A 21927-nucleotide genomic window follows, 5' to 3' on the forward strand; every position below is an offset into this window, starting at 1 on the left:
AGCCCACATTTGCTCCTCTCTTCCCCTGTGCCTGGCAAAGGCTCCCCACAAGAACTCATGCAGTGAGAGGTGATTGCTGGTGCTCATGAGGAGACTAATGGCTGAGGGCTTTGGGGAAGGGGCTGCTCACCAGGCACTGGGTAGAGGAGGAAAGCTAAGGGCCAGTTACAGGTGCTAATGATGGATCCGCTTGTTAGGCCTCGTACTAAAGCCCTGCAAGGCCCCAGTGGACTAGGGCTGGAGATGTTCCAGAGAGCGAAGCACCTGGCAAATTCAATCAAACCTGGGAAGAAATCCTTGTGGGATCCTGGGTTTAACAGCAGGAAGGTCAGACGCACAGTTACCTCAGATGCAGTTACCTGGGACTGTGATTGGCACCTCATGAGGGGGTGGGGAAGTCTTGTCCACTGACCCTTTACCAATGGGATCTGACACTGTCTTCAAGGAGAATAGAGCTAAATTTTAGGACACCTAGTTGGTGTGTGGTGGAGAATTAACTGTCAGAAGGGTTGTGCTGAGTTTGTGAGTTTTTTTCCTATCTCCTGTGGTGTTAATAAAAACATAATAAAAATAAAATTAGGTTATCTATTTTTACTATTAGAGAGACACTTATCTGAGAAACGATTTCATGTGTATGCGATTTGTGTCTCAGTGCTCATTGGGGAAATCCTTTAAAATTAGATATTACTTAAGAAACATCTACAAAAGGAATTATTGGTTAATAAATGGATTGCAATACGTTGAGAATTAATTATCAATTATTGCAAAACTGTAACTTGTGAAACGTTAACAGCAGTAAAAGTTTCGGATGCATGTGGACTAGGAGGCTATAGTGATAACCAGCGTGGGTGCTGGTGGAGGCGTGGCTGGCCAGAGCCTGCAGCACTGGCAGATGGGAAACAGCGGAGCTCTGTGGGACATGGTCTGCAGAGGTGGCCTAGGGGGTAAAGTGCTTGAGCTGAAGAATTCAAAGAAAGGTAGAGTTCAGGGCTTGCTGGCTAACCAATCTAACTGACATGGAGAACTCTGGTTCAATGGAGAGCCCCTGCTGTAAAGAGTAAGGCAGAGCTCGACAGAGGACATTGGCATTGAGTTCTGGCCTTCACAGGTTCACATGCAGACCAGCATGTCACACATGCACATACACATTTCCTATAAGACACTGGGAATGAGCACAGGCGCCTGCTGATGCTTGGTGAGCAGTCTACCACAGGGGAGGGCCCACGCTCTTATGAAGCCCAAGCATCCCAAGTCCCCTTCATTATCAATGAGTCGCTTGCCATGTTACTTCCTGTTTCTTTCCCATGGGTTACAGCTGCCTTTTTCGAGCCCAGCTGACGTGAGAGGCCAGCAAGTAGAACCTTGAGATGTGCAGGCCACGGGGTGTGAAGAGAAACGGCTGTCCTGGGCAGTCTGTAAAGCTGGATGATGCTCCAATAAAGTTCACTTTATGGAAATGTGCTTGGCACCTGTTCCGAGGCAGTGTAACAAAAGGTAAACTGCCACCCCAGCAACCTCAAAACAGCCCAGTACCTGACCAGATGTGAGGGTGCAGTGACTTGGGTGACAGGAAAATAAATGTTTTAAGACCATAAACATTCACGCAAAAATGCAGCCATCAACCATCATTAGACCAGCCTTAGACACTGGCCTCAGTATGTGAAGGCACAGAGTAGCCCTTGTTTGTGACGGGACTTGGAGCCTCTGAGGAAATGCTAATTATCTTCTGCACACAGAGCTTCTATTAAAAGACACAAAGAAAGGCATCACCCCTGCCTCCATGAGGGTGCTCCCCACCCACCCACAGGGAGTGGGGGGTGGGGGTTTCCGGAGGGGAAACTGGGAAAGGGATAACATTTGAAATGTAAATAAATATCCAATAAAAAAAGAAGAAAAGAATGCATCACTTTGAAGAAACTGACCCAACCATTTCTGCCAGTGAGTGAGTCTGCATTCTTCAGTAACTATCTGTCAAAGCCAGGGTCTGACTCAGGCTTCTCTCCTATCTCCAAGGACTGAGTCCATCTCTTCAACTCGGCCTCAGCCAGAGGCATCCTAACATCAACTCCTTGGGAACAGGCCTTCATGTCTATGGAAACTTGGAAACAAATGGTGTCAGCAGTTTCAGTCCTCGGTCTCTGCTCAGGAAGCTCTCCTGACAGCTGGGAAGATGCCTGTCAACCGCCGAGTGCAAACTAATGGTTTACGTTTACATCAGGACACTCCACAGGGCAGCAATAATAACCAGCCACAAGCACACGTCACTGGCTGGACCTCACAAATGCACCAGAGAATAAGAAACCAGAAACGTACAATTTCACTGATAAAATCCAAAAACAAAGGAAAAACAATCTATGCTTTAACGATTAAGACAGCTGTCGGTGAGCAGAGTTTTCGTCTAATCTTTCTTTGTTTTGGTGCAGGCAAAAGAGCTGTGTTTAGTGGAATCCCAGTGAACCCGGCACCTTTTCCTGACTGCCTGCCTGTGGGAGGCAGGGTCCCCTGAAGCCTAGGTGGGCCTCAAACTCATGCTGCAGCCGAGGATGACTTTGAACTCCTGACCTTCCTGGCTCCACTTCCTAAGAGTGGAGAAAAGTTTTCTGAACTCATTTTGAGATCTACTGCGATCCCTTACTCTTTCCATGTCTGGTTCCTGCATTTCCTGTGTGGCTCAGACGTGGCTGAGGCAGCTCCATGACAGACAAGTCTTTCCCTCAGCCTCTCTGTATCTACCCTACATTCAGGACACAGATCAGAGTCTCCATCTGCATGAGATGCCACCGTCACAGTTTGTACACCCTGCCCTAACTTTCAAAGCTTTCTCCCACACTGTCACCCCACAGCCCGCCATCCCTGCCACACAGAGTGCGCTGCACCTCGTGTGCTCTGTCTCTGGGCCTGTCCCACTTCACCAGCGGTGTAGCTGGTTAATACCATCCTGTGACATCTCCTATTTCTTAGCAATTGCTGAATCCCCGACTCGCCTGCAGTGCTAAGAGTGAGCCCATGGTTCCTGTGTGCTCCTCCACAGACCCATCCTTCTAGCCCTTTCCTTTCTATTCTTTGCTTTGCTTTATATACTTCTGCCAAATCTGCAGGATTAAGAAGAGGTTACGTTCACTTTGTGTGTGTGGGAGCTTTGTGCCGGTTCCTGTCCAGGGCAGCAGGTAAAGCTGACACACAGAACTGCACAGAGCACATGCTTGGTTGATGCAGTCTACAACTGCAGGTACCGTGTAACCAACCGCTGTGCCACAACACACCGGACATGTCCATCGGTCCAAACACCTTTCTGAGCCATCTCTCCCTGACAGGGATGGTTCCAACTTTTACAACTACAGATGCTTCACCCGCCCTCGGTACCTGGTGCATTCCTTTCCGATAACTATGCATTTATATGCTCAGGAGACTGCATGGGCGATCTCAGAGTGGAGCTCAGAGGCGACGTGGGAAGACCGAGTCGGCGCAGCTCTTGGATTGCTCGCTCTCTGAAAGTGAAGGTTACATGACGTAAGCACCACGGACGCCTACGGCTGTCTAACACCTACCAGTGCAGTCAGTATTTCCACCACCCTTATTTTACTTGGGGCCTCACTACGTCACCCAGGCTATCCTGGACTCAGAGGCTCAAGTGATTCTCCTGCCTTGGTCCTCCCAAGCAGCTGGCGCTGCACGTGGATAGGATGCCTGGCCTGGCCTTATATACTTCTGCTAAATCTGCAGGATTAAAAAGAGGTTAAGTTTACTTTGTGTGTGTGTGAGCTTTACCCGGAAGCATGTCTACGCGCAACACACAGGCCGGTTCCTGTACAGGGCAGCAGAGGGTCAGTTACGGATGGTTGTGAGCCTCTGTGTGGGTACCAGGTCCTGGGGAAGAGCAGCCAGGGCTCTGAACCACTAGGCCATCTCTCCAGCCCCAATTTGTAGTTTTTTCAGGAGTGTGTAAAATACTTAAGTTAATATACATTAGAGGAAATTGTTCAAAGCAATTATGCTATGGGCTTGTCAGAACATTAGGACATTAACAAATAACATATAAAGACAGAACAATCACAGTGGTATATCTAGTTTAAAGTTAGGATACCAAATACTCATTCAGAAGCATACAAATCCACATAAGCCAGCCAGGGCAGCGTGTGCCTGGGATCCAGCACCTGGCGAGGCAGAGGCATGAGGAGAGAGATCTTGTCTCAAAAAAACCAAACCAAAGCAGACAAAAAACAAAACCAACATACAAATAAAAATATTAATAGTGATTCTGGGAGAACTTACTTTCCTCTTTATGCTTTAACTGTGTATGTATTTCTCAAGTGTTGTGCTAACATGCGGCTTCCTTACCTTTTACCCATCTTCTGCAGCATCTGGTGCAGCTCAGCACCTCAGCTCCCTGTCCTGCCCTTTCCTGGTTCTGCTTCTGCCTCCACAGCCATTTCCTAGTCTTTCTTGGGCCCTCTGCCTCTGCCCGTCCTCACATCAGGTCCCAGGGCCTTCCTGATTCCAGGCAAAGGGAAGTTCAAACTCCAATGCCACTCAGCTCCTGCAGTGGCCCCCACGCAGAACTCACACGCTTCGGACACAGGCTTTTGCTGTGTAGGGCAGGCTGGTCTCAGGCTGGCAAGCTTCCTGCCTCATCCTACTGAGTTTGAGGATTACAGGGGTGTGCGTGCCATCATGGCTGGCACACACACACGCGCGCACGTGTGTGTGTGTGTGTGTGTATGTGAGTGTGTGTGAGTGTGTGAGTGTGTATGTGTGTGTATGTGAGTGTGTGTGAGTGTGTGTATGTGTGTGTGAGTGTGTGTGTGTGTGTATGTGTGTGTGTGAGTGTGTGTGTGTGTGCGCGTGTGCGTGAGTGTACTCAGACAGTCATTTGAGCACCCTTGCCCCTCACTGGCACTGCTGTCACTGAGTCCAGGTCCTGAGAACAGTGTTCCGCCCAGCACACCTCCCTCCTCAGCCCTTCCTCTCACTTCTCTGCACATCCATCTATCCTCAGCACACCTCCCTCCTCAGCCCTTCCTCTCACTTCTCTGCACATCCATCTATCCTCAGCACACCTCCCTCCTCAGCCCTTCCTCTCACCTCTCTGCACAGCCATCTATCCTCGGCACACCTCCCTCCTCAGCCCTTCCTCTCACCTCTCTGCACAGCCATCTATCCTCGGCACACCTCCCTCCTCAGCCCTTCCTCTCACCTCTCTGCACATCCATCTATCCTCAGCACACCTCCCTCCTCAGCCCTTCCTCTCACCTCTCTGCACATCCATCTATCCTCAGCACACCTCCCTCCTCAGCCCTTCCTCTCACCTCTCTGCACATCCATCTAGCCTTCACTGTGCCTCTAATTTCCCAAACGTCAGAGGCAGAGGAGCCCAATTCCTTCACCGCACTGCCCATCCCAGTGTCAGGAGTGTGTCAGCCAGTGCCTGGCTGTCCCTTCAGGGCTCCCCAGTCTGCCTTTTCCCTTAGTTACTCAGAACTCAGCTTTTCTTCCTAGTACAGATGCTCAAACCTTTTCGTTTTTAATGTTACCCTGCCAAAGAAACTTCTAAAAGACTTTTTCTCTCCAGGTTTCTCCCTCTATCCAAGATAACTAAATAAATACATAGGGTCCTGGTAGTGTACGGTAGCCTCTGAGGGTCAGCAAGCACTGGGCTACCTAGACAGTTTTGCTGCCTCTTCCTACCCACAAGAAGCGGGTTTTGCCTAGAGGATGAGAGATGGTGCCCATAACCATGAGTCACTTAGTCTGAGGTAAAGAGCAGGGACTGTGTTCATGAGGCCCAGGGGGAAGAGAAGCGGGGCGGGGTGGGGTGGGTGGGGTGTCTTTAATTCTGGGCCATAGAGAGCATGACTAAGAGTTTTGGAAAAGAGAAATCATTATATACAATTTAGCACTCCGTCTTCCAAATTCAAAAAATTATACCACTGCGGCAGTAAAACTCGTTTTTATTTGAAGTCACATCTCTGACTTCACAGCAAACCCCATCTATACTTCACAGAGTATATCACTCAATTCTGATATACACAGAAGAATAAAGTTTTAAGATGATCTAATGGGCAATTTTAGCCTACTCAAGAACTTATCTCCGGTGTCTAAAGAAAGAACAACAGAGAAATATAAGTTGGCTGTTAATTTGCAAATCAGACTTTGATTTTAATTCATTTCTTCTTGACACTGGTCTCCCAGACTGGCTTTAAGCTCATGATCCCTCTGCCTCAGCCTCCTGAATGGTGCCGGTTTGATTTTACTTGTTAAACAGGCCTCATCACTGCACTATTTTGAGACTCCATGTTTTAACATCAAGCAAATGAACTGAACTGTGAGCATGAACATGACCAAGGATCAGGAAACACACACACACACACACACACACACTCACACACACTCTCTCTCTCTCACACACACACACGTAAACACACACACACACACACACACACACACACACACACACACACACACACACACACACACACTGTAGAGATCCAGGGCATGAGCTGTGGCCTCAAGTCCTGTGTGTGTTTTAACAGTGGCTCTGCCATTTACAAGTGGCCTCAGTTTTCCAGCATGTGGGCTTGAGACTGGGACAGTCAGACATGCTGAGTACTCAGCTCCTAACTGCTAGCTGCTCTCACAACATGATCATCAGTACCCCATGGCAGTGTGCGTCACAGCATCTGACTGTACTGCCTTTGGGGTCCTGCATGGGCCTCTGCTGCTGCCCCATCTGTACCCTATGCTCCAAGAAGCACCCCTGCTGCAGTGCTGCTCACTACAGAGCCTCTGTCTCTGTTAGGGGGTCTCTTGCTCTAGGGGAGAAGTGCCTAGAGATGTATTTAATATTAATACTAAAGCAGCTAGCTGTTTGCAAGCCATACTAATACTCTTTAAAGAGGATAGAAGATGTGTAGAAATACCATTTATTGCTAAACAGAAATGTCTTACCGTTCGTACTTCTCATTTGACATCAGCCTTTTCAGATTATCATAATCTGTCTGCAACTGTGTCACTTTAGTTCGAAGCATGGAGGTTTCTCGGCTTTGGGTAGTTCTTAAAAACAAATGTATAGATCTTAGAAATAAAAGCGAATGAGCTCCTTTGTAGAATCAAATACAAATGGAGGTGATGCTTAAGACTAGACAAAGATCAGAGTTTCAATGGTGGCTCTCTCTATCGAAGCTTCTGCAGTCTTTTCAACAGTGGCTCTCTCTAATGGAGCTTCTGCATAGTCTTTGCAACAGCGGCTCTCTCTATCAGAGCTCCTGCAGTCTTTTGCTTATTGTCAGTTATGGAGCTGGCAGCACGTGATGCACATGCAGCAGAAGCCATGAACTAGACACACAGGATGTAAAACATCTTCCTAGGTTCCTCCTGGCCTCTTGCCTCACAAAGAACACTGTTCTCAATTCCCCTTGACCCTGTAAAAGCCCATCTTTCTACATGCTCAGAAGTCCAGGCTCTCCTCTTCCAGGATGATGTCACCACCAGGCTCCCTGATGGGAATGAATGCATTTAGAGAACCAATCTCACCTGCTCTAAACCTTTCCTAGCCTCGGCGCAGCTCACCCTGACATGCCTCTCCTTAGCAGAGCCTCTGTTCACCCCTCAAATCCAGGTCCTCCCCTGAAGCTCACTCCTCCCCCACTCCCTCCCACGGTACCACCTTGGTGCAAAGATGTGCACGTCTATGGCTTCAATCACCATGTCACCTGAGCTATTCCTCTGGATGTCCAGAAGCAGCAGAAAGAAAGTCGGACACTGTGGCTTTGTATTCCCCTCTCCAGCGCCCTCGCTACCTCAAAAGTTGAAAACTCTTTTGTCAAAAATGCTTCCCCACAGAGGTTCCTCCACAACACTTACAGTTTGCTTTCTGAGAGGTTTAACTTCTCCTTCAGCAGCTGGATTTCTGTGTCCTTCTCGTGGGAGGTTAGGTGGGACTGGAATTCTTTATCTCTGTTTGTAGCTAACAACGACTCAAGGCTGTTAATTGTCTGCCTCTCAGTCATCAGCTGCTTTTTTAACAGCTCCGATTCTGATTTTACATTCTCCAACTCTGCTACTGCCTACAGAAAAAACAAAGATCAATTTAGTAAAAACTTTTTGAGTGCTGGTTGAAGACTTCAAAACAACTCGTTAGTGGTAAGAAAACCATCATGATTTTAAAGTCCTCTTGGCTGTGTCTACGAGGGTTTTGTTGGCTTTATGGCGTCCTCCACGTCTCTGATAATCTCCAGCCATCTGCCTCATCAAGAGGGGGTAATGGAGGTAGGTGACAGACTTCCCTACCCCATCAGCCATGAGTCCGTGCTCTCTGAAGTATTACTCTCTGACTACAGTCAAGCAAGTACTGGAACTTCTCAGTACACAACTTGACAAGAGGGACCTAGGACATGCTCGCACGAGAGCACACACCAGCCCAGTCAAAGTAATGACTTAACTTGGGGATGGGCAAGCCCAGTAAAGAAGACCTAATTAATGATGTTAAATGCCTTGAGATTTTTATCATCAAAAAAGTTCAACTTAGAAAAAAGTCCAACTGTTTAATCTTTCAATCAAATTTTACTTTTAAATAAAAAAAGGACATGTGCTCCTGATCTACAGCTGGGAACTGCCTAACCTCTTAAGGACCTTCTACTCCAAGCCCAATTTTATCCACTTTGTATCTTCTTGCATTGCTGAGACCAAACCCAGAGGGTCTCACAGGAAAGCAAGGACTCCCCACTCAGCTGCACCCCATCTTATCCTCGTGCTCCACCACAGACCTCAGCAGAGCCGTGAGTGCAGGGCTCCACAAAGCGGTCTGCCCACCAATCTCTCAGCACCTACCCGCTCCAGCTCAAGGCCTTTGGAATTCAGCTGGTGGGTCATAATGTCTTTGCCTGAGTCGAGCTTAATGCAGAGTTCTCGGAGAGAGGACACATCACCTAACACGGTGGCTTTCTCACTCTCATGTCGTCGAAGCTCTTCTTCTAACTGAGACATGGCTTTAGCCATTGATGAGATCTGAGACTCATAAGCGTGATGTGCATTTATGTGCTGAGAACAGAAAGCAAAACATGAAAAGGAACATAACTCAGTCACGTAAAGTGCAAGCCTTCAAAGACGTCTTCTGAAATATGTGTAAGCCACAAACTTACTTCAGAAACCCAAGTACCAATTTTGGCATATGCTAAAAGATTGTCAGGAAGTAATGTGCTATTTTAAGACAGCCTAAGCAGGGAGTTAATGCATAAAGGAATGGCATATAATTATTAATCATAACAACTAAATATCTCATGTATATATTTAGAATATAAAGAGGAAAATTATATTAAAGTGTTGTGAATGAATGTTTTTAAAGCTTTTTCTTTATAAATATTCCTTGTTATAGTAACAAGTAGTAACATATAACATAAAAATATATTTATATATACTTCCAAATCATTCTTTTAAATTCTAAATTTCAAAACTAGGGTTTATTTTAATACCAAATACCTAAATTTATATGTAAATTTAGTCTAGTTTCATTGGCTAACTTTATAAGATTTAGTGACTTTGAAATAATGAGCAAAATTTGAAATATTCATCAAAGACTTTCTCAAAATAACACACATTATAAACTTCTTGTTATTTAAATTTTATGTGATAACTATGAATTTATATAAAGTCTATTTTGGGGTTTCAGGAAGATAGGCACTCTTAAAAAGCAAAATGACCTTAACAGAGTTCACAGAAGTCAACTGAGACCACTTCTCATCATCATCAGAACCCAGTTCTCCCACCACAGCAGGTCCTAGATATTCCACCACACCGGAAAAGCAAGATTCGTATTTAAAATCACATCTCATGATAATGATAGAAGACTTTAAAAAGGACATAAATAACTCCCTTAAAGAATACAGGACAACACAGGTGAACAGATAGAATCCCTTAAAGAGAAACACAAAATCCCATGAAGAAGTATTAAAAAAACACAACCAAACAGATAAAGGAATTGAACAAAGCTATGCAAGATTTAAAAATTAAAATAGAAACAATAAAGAAATAACAAATGGAGACAACCCTGGAGATAGAAAACCTAGGAAAGAGATCAGGAGTCATAGACACACGCATCACCAACAGAATACAATAGAGAGAAGAGAGAATCTCAGGGGCAGAAGATAACATAGAAAATATTGACATAACAGTCAAAGAAAATGAAAAATGCAAAAAGTTCCTAACCAAAAACATCCAGGAAATCCAGGACTCAATGAGAAGATCAAACCTAAGGATAATAGGTATAGAAGAGAGTGAAGATTCCCAACTTAAAGGGCCAGTAAATATCTTCAACAAAATCATAGAAGAAAACTTCCCTAACCTAAAGAAAGAGATGCCCATAAACATACAAGAAGCCTACAGAACTCCAAATAGATTGGACCAGAAAAGAAACTCCGCCTGTCACATAATAGTCAAAATACCAAATGCATAAAACAAAGAAAGAATATTAAAAGCAATAAGGGAAAAAGATCAAGGAACATATAAAGGCAGACCTATCAGAATTACACCAGACTTCTCACCAGAGACTATGAAAGCAAGAAGATCCTGGACAGATGTCATACAGACCCTAAGAGAACACAAATGCCAGCCCAGGTTACTGTATCCAGCATAACTCTCAATTAACATAGATGGAGAAACCAAGATATTCCATGACAAAACCAAATTTACACACTATCTTTTCACAAATCCAGCCCTACAAAGGATAACAGATGGAAAACTCCAAAACAAGGAGGGAAACTACACTCTAGAAAAAGCAAGAAAGTATACTTCTTTCCACTAACCCAAAAGAAGATAGTGACACAAACATAATTCCACCTCTAACAACAAAAATAACAGGAAACAACAATCATTGGTCCCTAATATCTCTCAATATCAATAGACTCAATTCCCCCAAAAAAGACACAGACTAGCAGACTGGATATGTAAAGAGGACCCAGTATTTTGCTGCATACAGGAAAAAAAAAACCTCAGTGACAAAGACAGACCTCAGAGTAAAAGGCTGGAAAAAATTTTTCCAAGCAAATGGTCCCAAGAAACAAGCTGGAGTAGCCATTATAATATTGAATAAAATTGACTTTCAACCAAAAGTCCTTATCAAAAAATATAAGGAAGGACAGTTCATACACATCAAAGGTAAAATCCACCAAAAAGAACTCTCAATTCTGAATATCTATGCTCCAAATGCAAGGGCACCCACATTCATAAAAGAAACCTTACTAAAGCTTTGAGCACCTTACACAATAATAGTGGGAGACTTCAATACCTCACTCTCATCAATGGACAGATCATGGAAACAGAAACTAAACAGAGACATAGATAAACTCACAGAATTTATGAACTAAATGATATTTATAGAATATTTCATCCTAAAACAAAAGAATACACCTTCTTCTCAGCACCTCATGGTACCTTCTCCAAAATTGACCATATAATCGGTCACAGAACAGGCCTGAACAGATACAAGAAGATAGAAATAATCTCATGCATCCTATCAGATTACCATGGACTAAGGAAGGTCTTTAATAACAACAAAAAAAAATCAGAAAGTCCACATACACATGGAGGCTGAACAACGCTCTACTCAATGATAACCTGGTCAAGGAAGAAATAAATAAAGAAATTAAAGACTTTTTAGAATTTAATGAAATTGAAGGCATAACATACCCAGACTTATAGGACACAATGAAAGCTGTGCTAAGAGGAAAACTCTTAGCATTGAGTGCCTCCAAAAAGAAACTGGAAACAGCATACACTAGCAGCTTGACAGCACATCTAAAGGCTCTAGAACAAAAAGAAGGAAATATACCCAAGAGGAGTAGACGACAAGAAATAATCAAACTCAGCTAAAATCAACCATGTAGAAACAAAAAGAACAATACAAAGAACCAATAAAACCAGGAGCTGGTTCTTTGAGAAAATCAACAAGATAAATAAACCCTTGGCCAGACTAACCAAAGGGCACAGAGACAGTATCCAAACTGAAAAATCAGAAATAAAAAGGGAGACATAACAAGAAAAACTGAGGATATTCAAAAAAATCATCAGATCCTACTACAAAAGCCTATACTCAACGAAACTGGAAAATCAGGAGTAAATGGACAATTTTCTAGACAGATACCAGGTACCAAAGTTAAATCAGGATCAGATAAACCATCTAAACAGTCCCATAACTCCTAAAGAAATAGAATCAGTTATTAAAAGTCTCCCAACCAAAAAAAGCCCAGGACCAGAGGGGTTTAGTACAGAATTCAATCAGACCTTCATAGAAGACCTCATACCAATACTATCCAAACTATTCCACAAAATAGAAACAGAAAGAACACTACCCAATTCTATGAAGCCACAATTACGCTTATATCTAAACCACACAGATACCCAACAAAGAAAGAGAACTTCAGACCAATTTCACTTATGAATATTGATACAAAATATTCAATAAAATCCTCACAAACTGAATCCAAGAACACATCAAAATGATCATCCATCATGATCAAGTAGTCTTCATCCCAGGGATGCAGGGATGGTTCAATATATGCAAATCCATCAATGTAATCCATTATCTAAATAAACTCAAAGGAAAAAAAATGATCATCTCATTAGATGCTGAGAAAGCATTTGACAAAATTCAACATCCCTTCATGATAAAAGTCTTAGAAAAATCAGGAATTCAAGGCCCATACCTAAACATAGTAAAAGCCATATACAGCAAACCAGTTGCTAACATTAAACTAAATGGAGAGAAACTTGAAGCAATCCCACTAAAATCAGGGACTAGACAAGGCTGCCCACTCTCTCCCTACTTATTCAATATAGTTCTTGAAGTTCTAGCCAGAGCAATCAGACAACAAAAGGAGATCAAGGGGATACAGATTGGAAAGGAAGAAGTCAAAATATCACTATTTGCAGATGATATGGTAATATACTTAAGTGACCCCAAAAATTCCACCAGAGAACTACTAAACCTAATAAACACCTTCAGCAAGGTGGCTGGATATAAAATTAACTGAAACAAATCAGTAACTTTCCTCTACTCAAAAGATAAACAGACTGAGAAAAACATTAGGGAAAGGACACCCTCTACAATAGTCACAAAAAATATAAAGTACCTCTATGTGACCCTAACCAAGTAAGTGAAAGATCTGTATGACAAGAACTTCAAGTCTGTGAAGAAATTCAAGAAGATCTCAGAAGATGGAAAGATCTCCCATGCTCATGGATTGGCAGGATTAATAGAGTAAAAATGGCCATCTTGCCAAAAGCAATCTACAGATTCAATGCAATCCCCATCAAAATTCCAACTCAATTCTTCACAGAGTTAGAAAAAGCAATTTGCAAATTCATTTGGAATAACAAAAAACCCAGGATAGCGAAACTATCCTCTATAATAAAAGAACTTCTGGGGGAATCACCATCCCTGACCTCAAGCTGTATTACAGAGCAATAGTGATAAAAACTGCATGATATTGGTACAGAGACAGCCAGGTAGATCAATGGAACAGAATTGAAGACCCAGAAATGAACCCACACACCTATGGTCACTTGATCTTTGACAAAGGAGCTAAAACCATTAGTGGAAAAAAGACAACATTTTCAACAAATGGTGCTGGTTCAACTGGAGGTCAGCATGTAGAAGAATGCAAATAGACCCATTCTTAGTGCCCTGTAAAGCTGAAGTCCAAGTGGATCAAGGACATCCACATAAAATCAGACATACTGAAACTATTAGAAGAGAAAGTGGGGAAGAGCCTTGAACACATGAGTACAGGGGAAACTTTCCTGAACAGAACACCAATGGCTTATGCTCTAACATCAAGAATCAACAAATGGGACCTCATAAAGTTGCAAAGACACTGTCATTAGGACAAAACATCAATCAACAGATTGGAGAAAGGTCTTATCAATTCTACAACTGATAGAGGGTTAATATCCAAAATATACAAAGAACTCAAGAAGGTAGACTCCAGAGAAACAAATAGCCCTATTAAAAATGGGGTACAGAGCTAAACAAAGAATTCTCAATTGAGGAATATCAAATGGCTGAGAAGCACCTAAAGAAAGGTTCAACATTCTTAGTCATAAGGGAAATGCAAATCAAAACAACCCTGAGATTCCACCTCACAGCAGTCAGAATGGCTAAGATAAAAAAACTCAGGTGATAGCAGATGCTGGCGAGGATGTGGAGAAAGAGGAACACTCCTCCACTGTTGGTAGGATTGCAAACTGGATTACCTCTCTGGAAATCAGTCTGGAGGTTCCTCAGAAAATTGGACATTGCACTACCTGAGGACCCAGCTATACCACTTCTGGGCATATACCCAAAAGATGCTCCAACATATAACAAAGACACGTGCTCCACTATGTTCATAGCAGCCTTATTTATAATAGCCAGAAGCTGGAAAGAACCCAGATGTCTTTCAACAGAGGAATGGATACAGAAAAATGTGGTATATTTACACAATGGAATATTACTCAACTATTAAAACCAATGACTTTATGAAATTCTTAGGCAAATGGATGGAACTAGAAAATATCATCCTGAGTGAGGTAACGCAATCATAAAATAATATATAAGTTATATACTCACTGACAAGTGGATCTTAGTTGAAAAGCTCTCAGGGACTAAACCACCAACCAAAGAGCACACATGGACAGACCCATGGTTCCAGCTGCATATGTAGCAGAGGATGGCCTTATGGGGCATCAATGGGAGGAGCGGCCCTTGGTCTTGTCAAGGCTCGATACCCAAGTTGGGAAATGTCTGGGTGGGGAGGTGGGCAGGAGTGGGTGGGGAGGTGGGGGAGCACCGTCATAGACGCAGGGAGAGAAACTGGAGGGGAAACTGGGAAAGGGGATAACAGCTAAAATGCAAATATAAAAATATACAATAAAAATATATTATTTCAACAACCAAACCCGTTCCTTCTGGAGACTGAGGCAAAGTTCTACACCTCCCTTCTGTGGTGTTGTTGGCGATCATCTTGCCTTGCAGATGTCTCTACCTCCATTTCACAGTGCTGCTCAGGTCCCAGATTCCCCTCATCTCAGATGGACATGGGGTGTTCACTGGTCATGGTTTGCCTTACCCAGCAGGACTAATCTTAACTAAGTCTGCAAAGACACTGCTTTGCACCAGGTCACACCCAGGAGTCATGAGGCACCCAGGGGGATTGTCAGCAGTTAAAATTGTACCTACTTTAAAGCCCTGCAAAGTTAGGCCCTTCTCATGCATGAAACACCTCCAGGGTGGCCAAACTCTTTTATTAGGTTTAATGCTTTTGAATATGTGTTCATTGGGCCGGGTTGTGAGTGTGACAATCAAAGAACAACTTGCAGCAGTCAGTTTTCTCTTCCTGCCATGTGGGATCTAGGGAAACTCAGTAGCCCCTGGATCCATGGCACCGCCTCCATGGCCCTACAGCACAGCATCAAGCCCGGCTCGCTTAGGTGCCAGCTGAGTTAGGTATGGACGTGAGTCTCTCTGGTGCACTTCGAGGTAACCTTTACTCCATCTACCTGCCTCTAATACTAGAAAACAAGTTACGTGCTCCGAAATACAGCAGTGCATCAGGCACAGAGCAGATGCTCCATTCTAAGCTGGAGAGGAAGAGGCATGAAGCTGGCTAACAGTTGTGCCAGTCAGCATTCACTCACTGGGACAAAACACTGACGAATCATCTGGGAGGACAATTGGATTTTGGCTCACGGTTTTAGAGATTTCAGCCCACAGTCACTTTGCCCCATTGCTTTTGGGATGTGGTGAGAAGGAAATTATATGACAGAATTGCATGGCCGATTCTGTTCAGGGGAGTCCACTCACTTCACTAGAGCCTGGAAGCGAAAGAGGGGTAAGGAAGAACCAAGGTCCTGATACTTCCTCAATGATGTACCCCTGAGCTAACTTCCTTAGTGACGCTCCACTTCTTAAAGACTCCAACCCCTGCAGTAACATCACAGGCTGGTGACTACGTCTTTAGGAGATGTGAGAGATTCAAACCATAACCCTAGTCCAAAGTCAGTCTAGAATCAAGCAATATAACTTCTATTCAACTTCACGTCTTAAAGAGTAAACTATCTGTGGTATTAATGCACTGTCCCCTGGATAAAAGCCCCTAATGACCTCTAGCCCCAAACCTAGGTCCATGTCTTCTGGGTCTCATGGCAGAGGAAGTCTCACCAGCCTTTGAACTGCTCTCTGGAGCTCCACTGTGGCTTCTGGACTATTCTTGGTCATTCTCCCCTTTTCTTAAAGGTGACGGTGGCCTATCTTCCTCTGGTAAGACTCCAGAAGCCCACAGTCTGTCTTCCTTTCATGTCTTGTCTCTTTTAGTTTCTGACGAGAGGGCTGCCTAGATCCATGACTTCTGTCTTAAGTTATCTAGTCATAACACTGGCCCTGCCTATAGAGAGTAGTATATGGATGCTGGAATACTTTTAAATCCATTAAGTTCTGGTTCCTTTGCTTGACAGTTCCTTCTGCACCGTACCTCATAAGTGAGGCTTCCCTCCCACACTCTGAGTAAACATCTCAGTTAAGTATCCATCTCTCATGTGTTCTATTGTCTTCCCAACACTATACATAATTTTGTCACATTATCTGCAACAGGGTCACACTTTTTGCAGTATCCAATAATATGTTCTTCAATTCTATTTGAGACTTGTTAGAAGAAACATTCCATTTACAATAATGTGTACTCTGTACTAAAGAATTTTTATCTCTTCTCTTTAAAATGTATTTACTTAGAGACAGCGTCTTCTCCAGCTCAGGCTGGCCTAGAATTTACTATGTAAATCAGGATGATCTGAAGCTTCTTCCAGGTGCCAGGAGAGTAGGCAGGTGCTATCCCACCTGGCCCATGTGGTTGTGGGGCTCGAAGTCAGGGCTTCACACCTGCTACACAGGCATTCCTCTAACTGACCTCTATCCCAGGTCAACGTTCTCCCCTTTACAAAGCCCACAGTACTGATACTTCTATAAATATCTCCTTAAGACAATGCAGGCTTTTCCCATCAGATACCTCAAAACTGTTCTGGTTTCTGTTCATTACCCAACTCTATGGTTTCTACGTTTCCCAATGTTTGTTAACAGCAGTGACCCCCTTTTTGGCCCCCAAGTCTGAATCGGGGTACCTGGGCTGTGGCAGCAAATGGCCACAACTTTAGAGACTCACAAGAGAAACTTCCTCCTCACAGTTCCAGGGGCAGAGATGCAAATGTCACATGATAGCACAGCTGACTCCCTCTGGAGATTCTGAGGCAGAGCCCACTCCAGGCCCACATCTGAGGTTGCAAAGTCAGCATGAAGTCTCCCTCTGTCTTTGCATGGTGGTCTCCGATAAGTCTTTGCTTGTTAAGTCACCCTCCTTTTATAAAGGTATTAGGCATTAGACCCCATTTTACTTGGTTATATCTGCAAAGACATTACTGCAAAATTATAGTCTAAAGTTTAGTACCTAAATATATTTATTTTGGGGGCTCTAACTTTATGCAGTACAGAGTCATTACTTTCTCTAAAAGATGAAAATTTGAAAATTATACCAAGAAACTAAATAGGCAATCTAATTATATCAAACTGAGTTCTTATTAATTTAACTGAACTCAGAACTGTATTAATAACATTTTTATTCAACTGTCATAATGATGAAAGCTTATTTATGTCTAAATGCTCAACTCCTGAGCCATTTCTCTGGCCCATTGCTAGTCATTTTGTCCCAGCACCCATGAAAGATACTAGCAAGACCATGTTAATAGGAGCACAACTGTCAGTACCCAAATGTGGAAATAGGCAAACTACACCAAAATATTCAATTCAAATATTGAATGCGTTTTTTGCAGCCTTGGAAAAGGACAAAACATGATCCAAGATGGACGCACCTGATACTGGGTGGGTGTGGGGAACATGGAAGTCCTCCAGAGGGTGAAGATTGGCACACTGTAAGACTGTACTTAACGCACAGGACCACACACTTAACGAGTGGTGACACGGCCGCCTGTCTCTACCATTGTGAAAAGGAACGGGGCACCCTCTAGAGTGTGACAGTAGCAGGTGTTAGCTCTGAGCTGGGGTCAGCCTCACTGTGTGTCGTGCCCCTCATGTGTCCATTCTGAGTGGCATCTTTCCTGGACAGCACCGCCTTACCTCCTGGATCTCCTTCTCCAGGAGCTCCACCCGCTCTCGCAGGTGCCTTCTCTCTGTATCAATAGACAGCAGCTCTAGGCGGACTGAGCTGTTCTCCCCCTCCGCTTGCTGAGCTTTGATCTCCCAGTCCTCAGCACGGTTGTGAAGCATCTGGAATCTATCTAGCAAGTCTTTGTTTTCTTTTTCCTGTTTTAAGAACAATTACATTATTTCTATGGCAGTATCGTCAATGGAACAGCTATCTATATCACACATGCACAGCCCCACACACTCAGACACACACATGCACAGACACACACACATGCACACACATGCACATACATGCACACACCTGTATACAGACACACACACGTGCACACATACGTGCATATACACACAGACACACACATCCACGAGTGTACACACAGAGACACACACACGCACATACATGCACACACAGACACACACACCGCATACACGTGTACACACACACGTGCACACACACACTGGGAGCTACTTGAATTCAGGAAACATCAGCACATGTATAGATACTATGCTACTATGCTAAGATCCATGGAGAAATATAAAGTTAGTAGGAAGGACTTCTACTTTTAAATATCTAATATCCAACCTTAAATGTCCAACATTTAATGCTGGAGGCAGAATTAAAGACACAAAAGCTGGTCTCAAATGCCAGCTGAACAGTTTTTCACCTTCGCGGCCATTAGGCTCTCCCATCGTGACACCTCAGTGATATACTTGTGAACCCTGCTCTTCATCTCTTCTTTCTCTTGCACTGCTGCTTCCAGTTCCAGTGAGATCTCCTGTAAGTCAGCAGAGCAAAGAGAGCCAATGTCAGCCTGCAGTCATGTGCACACAGTGCCTTTGGAACTGAAGAAAAAAATGTGGGGAAGAAGAGCCTCTTACTGGGTTATTTTTCCATGGCTAGCCTGGTGTGTGTGTGTGTGTGTGTGTGTGTGTGTGTGTGTGTGTGTGTGTGTGTGCATTGAAAGCCTATGTATATAGGTGCACAAGCTGATGTGCAGACAGAATAGAGGATGCCAGTTATCGCTCTCTGCCATCCTCCCCCTATTCTCCTGAGACAGATCTTTCACTGAAAGTAAAGCTCCCCATTTCAGTGAGGCTGGCTGGCCAACTCTGAGGTCACAGGAAGCCATGCCAGCCCTTTTGCATGGGTGTTGGGGATTTGAACTCAGAACATCTCACTTTCATTTCACAGCAAGCACCCTTACTCACTGAGCCATCGCCCCAGCCCTGATCTAAACTTTTTTTTAGCAAACTTTGTGATAAAACTCCCATGACAGTTCTGACCTTGTATTTGAACTTAAATCAGGGCCAGTAGTTGGTATTAAAAAACTGATATAACTATAATATGGTTGATATTGACTAATACTGAAAGTAATTTTTATATTACATAAAAGAAATCATCAGTCTCCACAGCATAATCTTGTAATAAACCAGTATAGACAAAACCTTACAATATCTGCCCTTTAAAATATACCTTTGTTTGTTTACAGATCCATCTCTAAGACAATAGAAGGAAGCACAAATTACTAAAGCCTGTCACGGTCCTTCATATCTTTTAAGAAGAGGTGCCCTAAGAGTGAGTGATGCTGTGCCCTACCCAGTCCTGTGACAATACCGTCTATCCCAACAAAAACCATGCTTCCTAGTAGCAAACACTAAATGCTATCAGGCCTGATGACATACCTGCCATCCCCACACTTGAGAGGCGACAGAAGAAGACCAGAGTCAGAATCCCTTGGCTACACAGGGAGTTCAAGGGCTACATGTGACCCTGTGTCTAAACAAAGAAACAAGCAAACAAACAAACAAGCCAAGTCCTAGCAGGGAGGTTCAACTCCAGATGGAAAAGGAGACTGTAGCTGCGCTGACTAGACCGCTGCGCTGGCTGTTTTCTGAGAACTACCTTTGCTAACGCCAACAGACACCATTCCCCTCAAGGAGTTAGCCTGTTTGCATTCACTCCTGTTGCATTTTGGAAGAATGAATTTAGAAGTTTAATACTTAGCAAAACGTAATAAGTTCATGAAAAATCTCTGCCTGCTTTCATACCTGGTTTTCTCTCGCCATTGTGGCCAGGTCATCTTGTAACCTTCTATTTTCCTTATAAGAGATCTCTCTAGATTTCCCAACATCGTCAAGTTCCTTGTGAGTTGCATCAAGCTGGCGACGGAGGCTGTTTATCTCTCGGTCTCGATTAGTCAAAGTTTCTTGTAGTTGGCTGTGAAAGAGTGGTGGGGTAGCAATAAACTGTTATGGAAAACTCCAGGTCACTTGAAGTAAGACTGCAGTCTCAATATGTGTGCGAGTACAGGAGAGCCTAAGTGCTGCCTTTGGACATGGCTGAAAATACTCAGGTACTTTAGATTCCTATCAACCGTTATATACAAATAGAGCCACAAAATAAATATTATTATTATACAAGTTAAGCAAACGTAACATTTTCAGGTGTTAGAAAATACAATATAAAGCCACATTAAATATTTAGTGTTTACATTGCCTTTATTATATAAAACATAAAGGCACATAGAATAAATGATTAGTGACTTTTCTTTTTAGATAGCTTAAAATCTTTTTGGAGACCAGACACAAATTATGAAAAATTTAAGATAATCAATATAGGTTTAATTGAGGAGCAAATGTAAGAGCTGGCCATTAAAACTATCTAAGTTGAGCTATTGGGACTTGAACAGGTGACTATGTAAGCATGGAGAGCAAGTGGGTAAAGCAGGAAGGCAATGCCATCCAACAGCAGCAGGGAGCAAGTCAGAGCAGGACTGAGGAAGCAAGGCAGCCACAGGCAAAGCCGGAACTTCACAGGAAAGCAGTCCTGGCTCCAGGCTCTGCTAAGTAGGAAGGCCGCATTTGCTGGAGATTTCTCATGAACACCATTCATCGGTTACTCACTTCAGTGACGATTCACACTCCGAGACTGTGACCTTCAACTGGGTAATAGCTTTTTCCTGGAGAAATTACAGAAACAAAAGATTTTTTAGTCATTCATTCAGAATCATCTTCAGTTAAATTTGCATAATCAACTAAATTTAGGTAAGTGCAATTGCATAAATTACACATAAACGCAGCCTCTAAATAAACACAGTTCTATGCCCATCTATGTGTCTCATCTTGGCATCTCTAACCACTGAAGAGCTTTAGTGGCTTCCTCAAAGTGTGCTTTAATGAGACCAAATCACATTCTAGAAACAGACAAAATCCCAACATAAGGATTCCGATTACTAGGCTAGAAGGAAATCAAGGTGTGTCACAGACAGAGCCGTGGGTCTCAGGAGCTCGTCAAGGGCTGTAAGAACTGTGTATTTCGAGTGGAGAGTAACAGGCTCTCCTGCTGAGAGGCTGAGAACATGTGGCAGATACATACTTTACTAATGAGGCTGTCTTGCAGGCTGGCGATCTTTTCCGTCTTCTCATCCACAGTCTCCTGGAGAAAGTCCTTTTCTTTGTCCATCACGCCAATGGTCTTCTTCATCGCATGAGTTTCTTCGCTTTGCATTGTCATCCTGTGGCTCAGAGACTCTGTAGAGGGAGAAGAGTGTCTGTTAGGTGGAGGCAATTTAGCTTAGCAAAAGCAAAATCCCAAAAGGCTCACCTAGTTTCTGCTCCAGCGCTTTAATTTGTTCTTGGGCTGATTCGAGTTCACCTCTTTTTATGGAAAGTCGGTGCTGACAGTCATCAAGTGACCGCTGTAGCTGCTCACTCACTATCCTAATCAGTGGACAAAACCAAACGTCATT

The 21927-nt window shown here is 43.5% G+C and overlaps 1 protein-coding gene across 5 annotated transcripts in view; it reads right to left on the minus strand.

Annotated features, from left to right (window-relative positions):
* Positions 1-21927, minus strand: part of Cep135 (centrosomal protein 135) — a 65121-nt gene that overhangs the window by 2355 nt on the left and 40839 nt on the right. For all 5 annotated transcript variants that reach the window (NM_001398887.1, XM_087582983.1, XM_087582984.1 and 2 more), the window contains 10 exon segments: positions 3364-3488; positions 6946-7050; positions 7861-8063; positions 8827-9036; positions 18152-18337; positions 18844-18954; positions 20228-20396; positions 21083-21138; positions 21555-21709; positions 21783-21898. In NM_001398887.1, coding sequence (NP_001385816.1) covers positions 3386-3488; positions 6946-7050; positions 7861-8063; positions 8827-9036; positions 18152-18337; positions 18844-18954; positions 20228-20396; positions 21083-21138; positions 21555-21709; positions 21783-21898 — 1414 coding nt within the window. In that variant the 3' untranslated portion in view covers positions 3364-3385.

The sequence above is a fragment of the Rattus norvegicus genome, chromosome 14 (genome assembly GCF_021556685.1).
Source record: "Rattus norvegicus strain SHRSP/BbbUtx chromosome 14, alternate assembly SHRSP_T2T, whole genome shotgun sequence".
Classification (NCBI taxonomy): domain Eukaryota; kingdom Metazoa; phylum Chordata; class Mammalia; order Rodentia; family Muridae; genus Rattus; species Rattus norvegicus.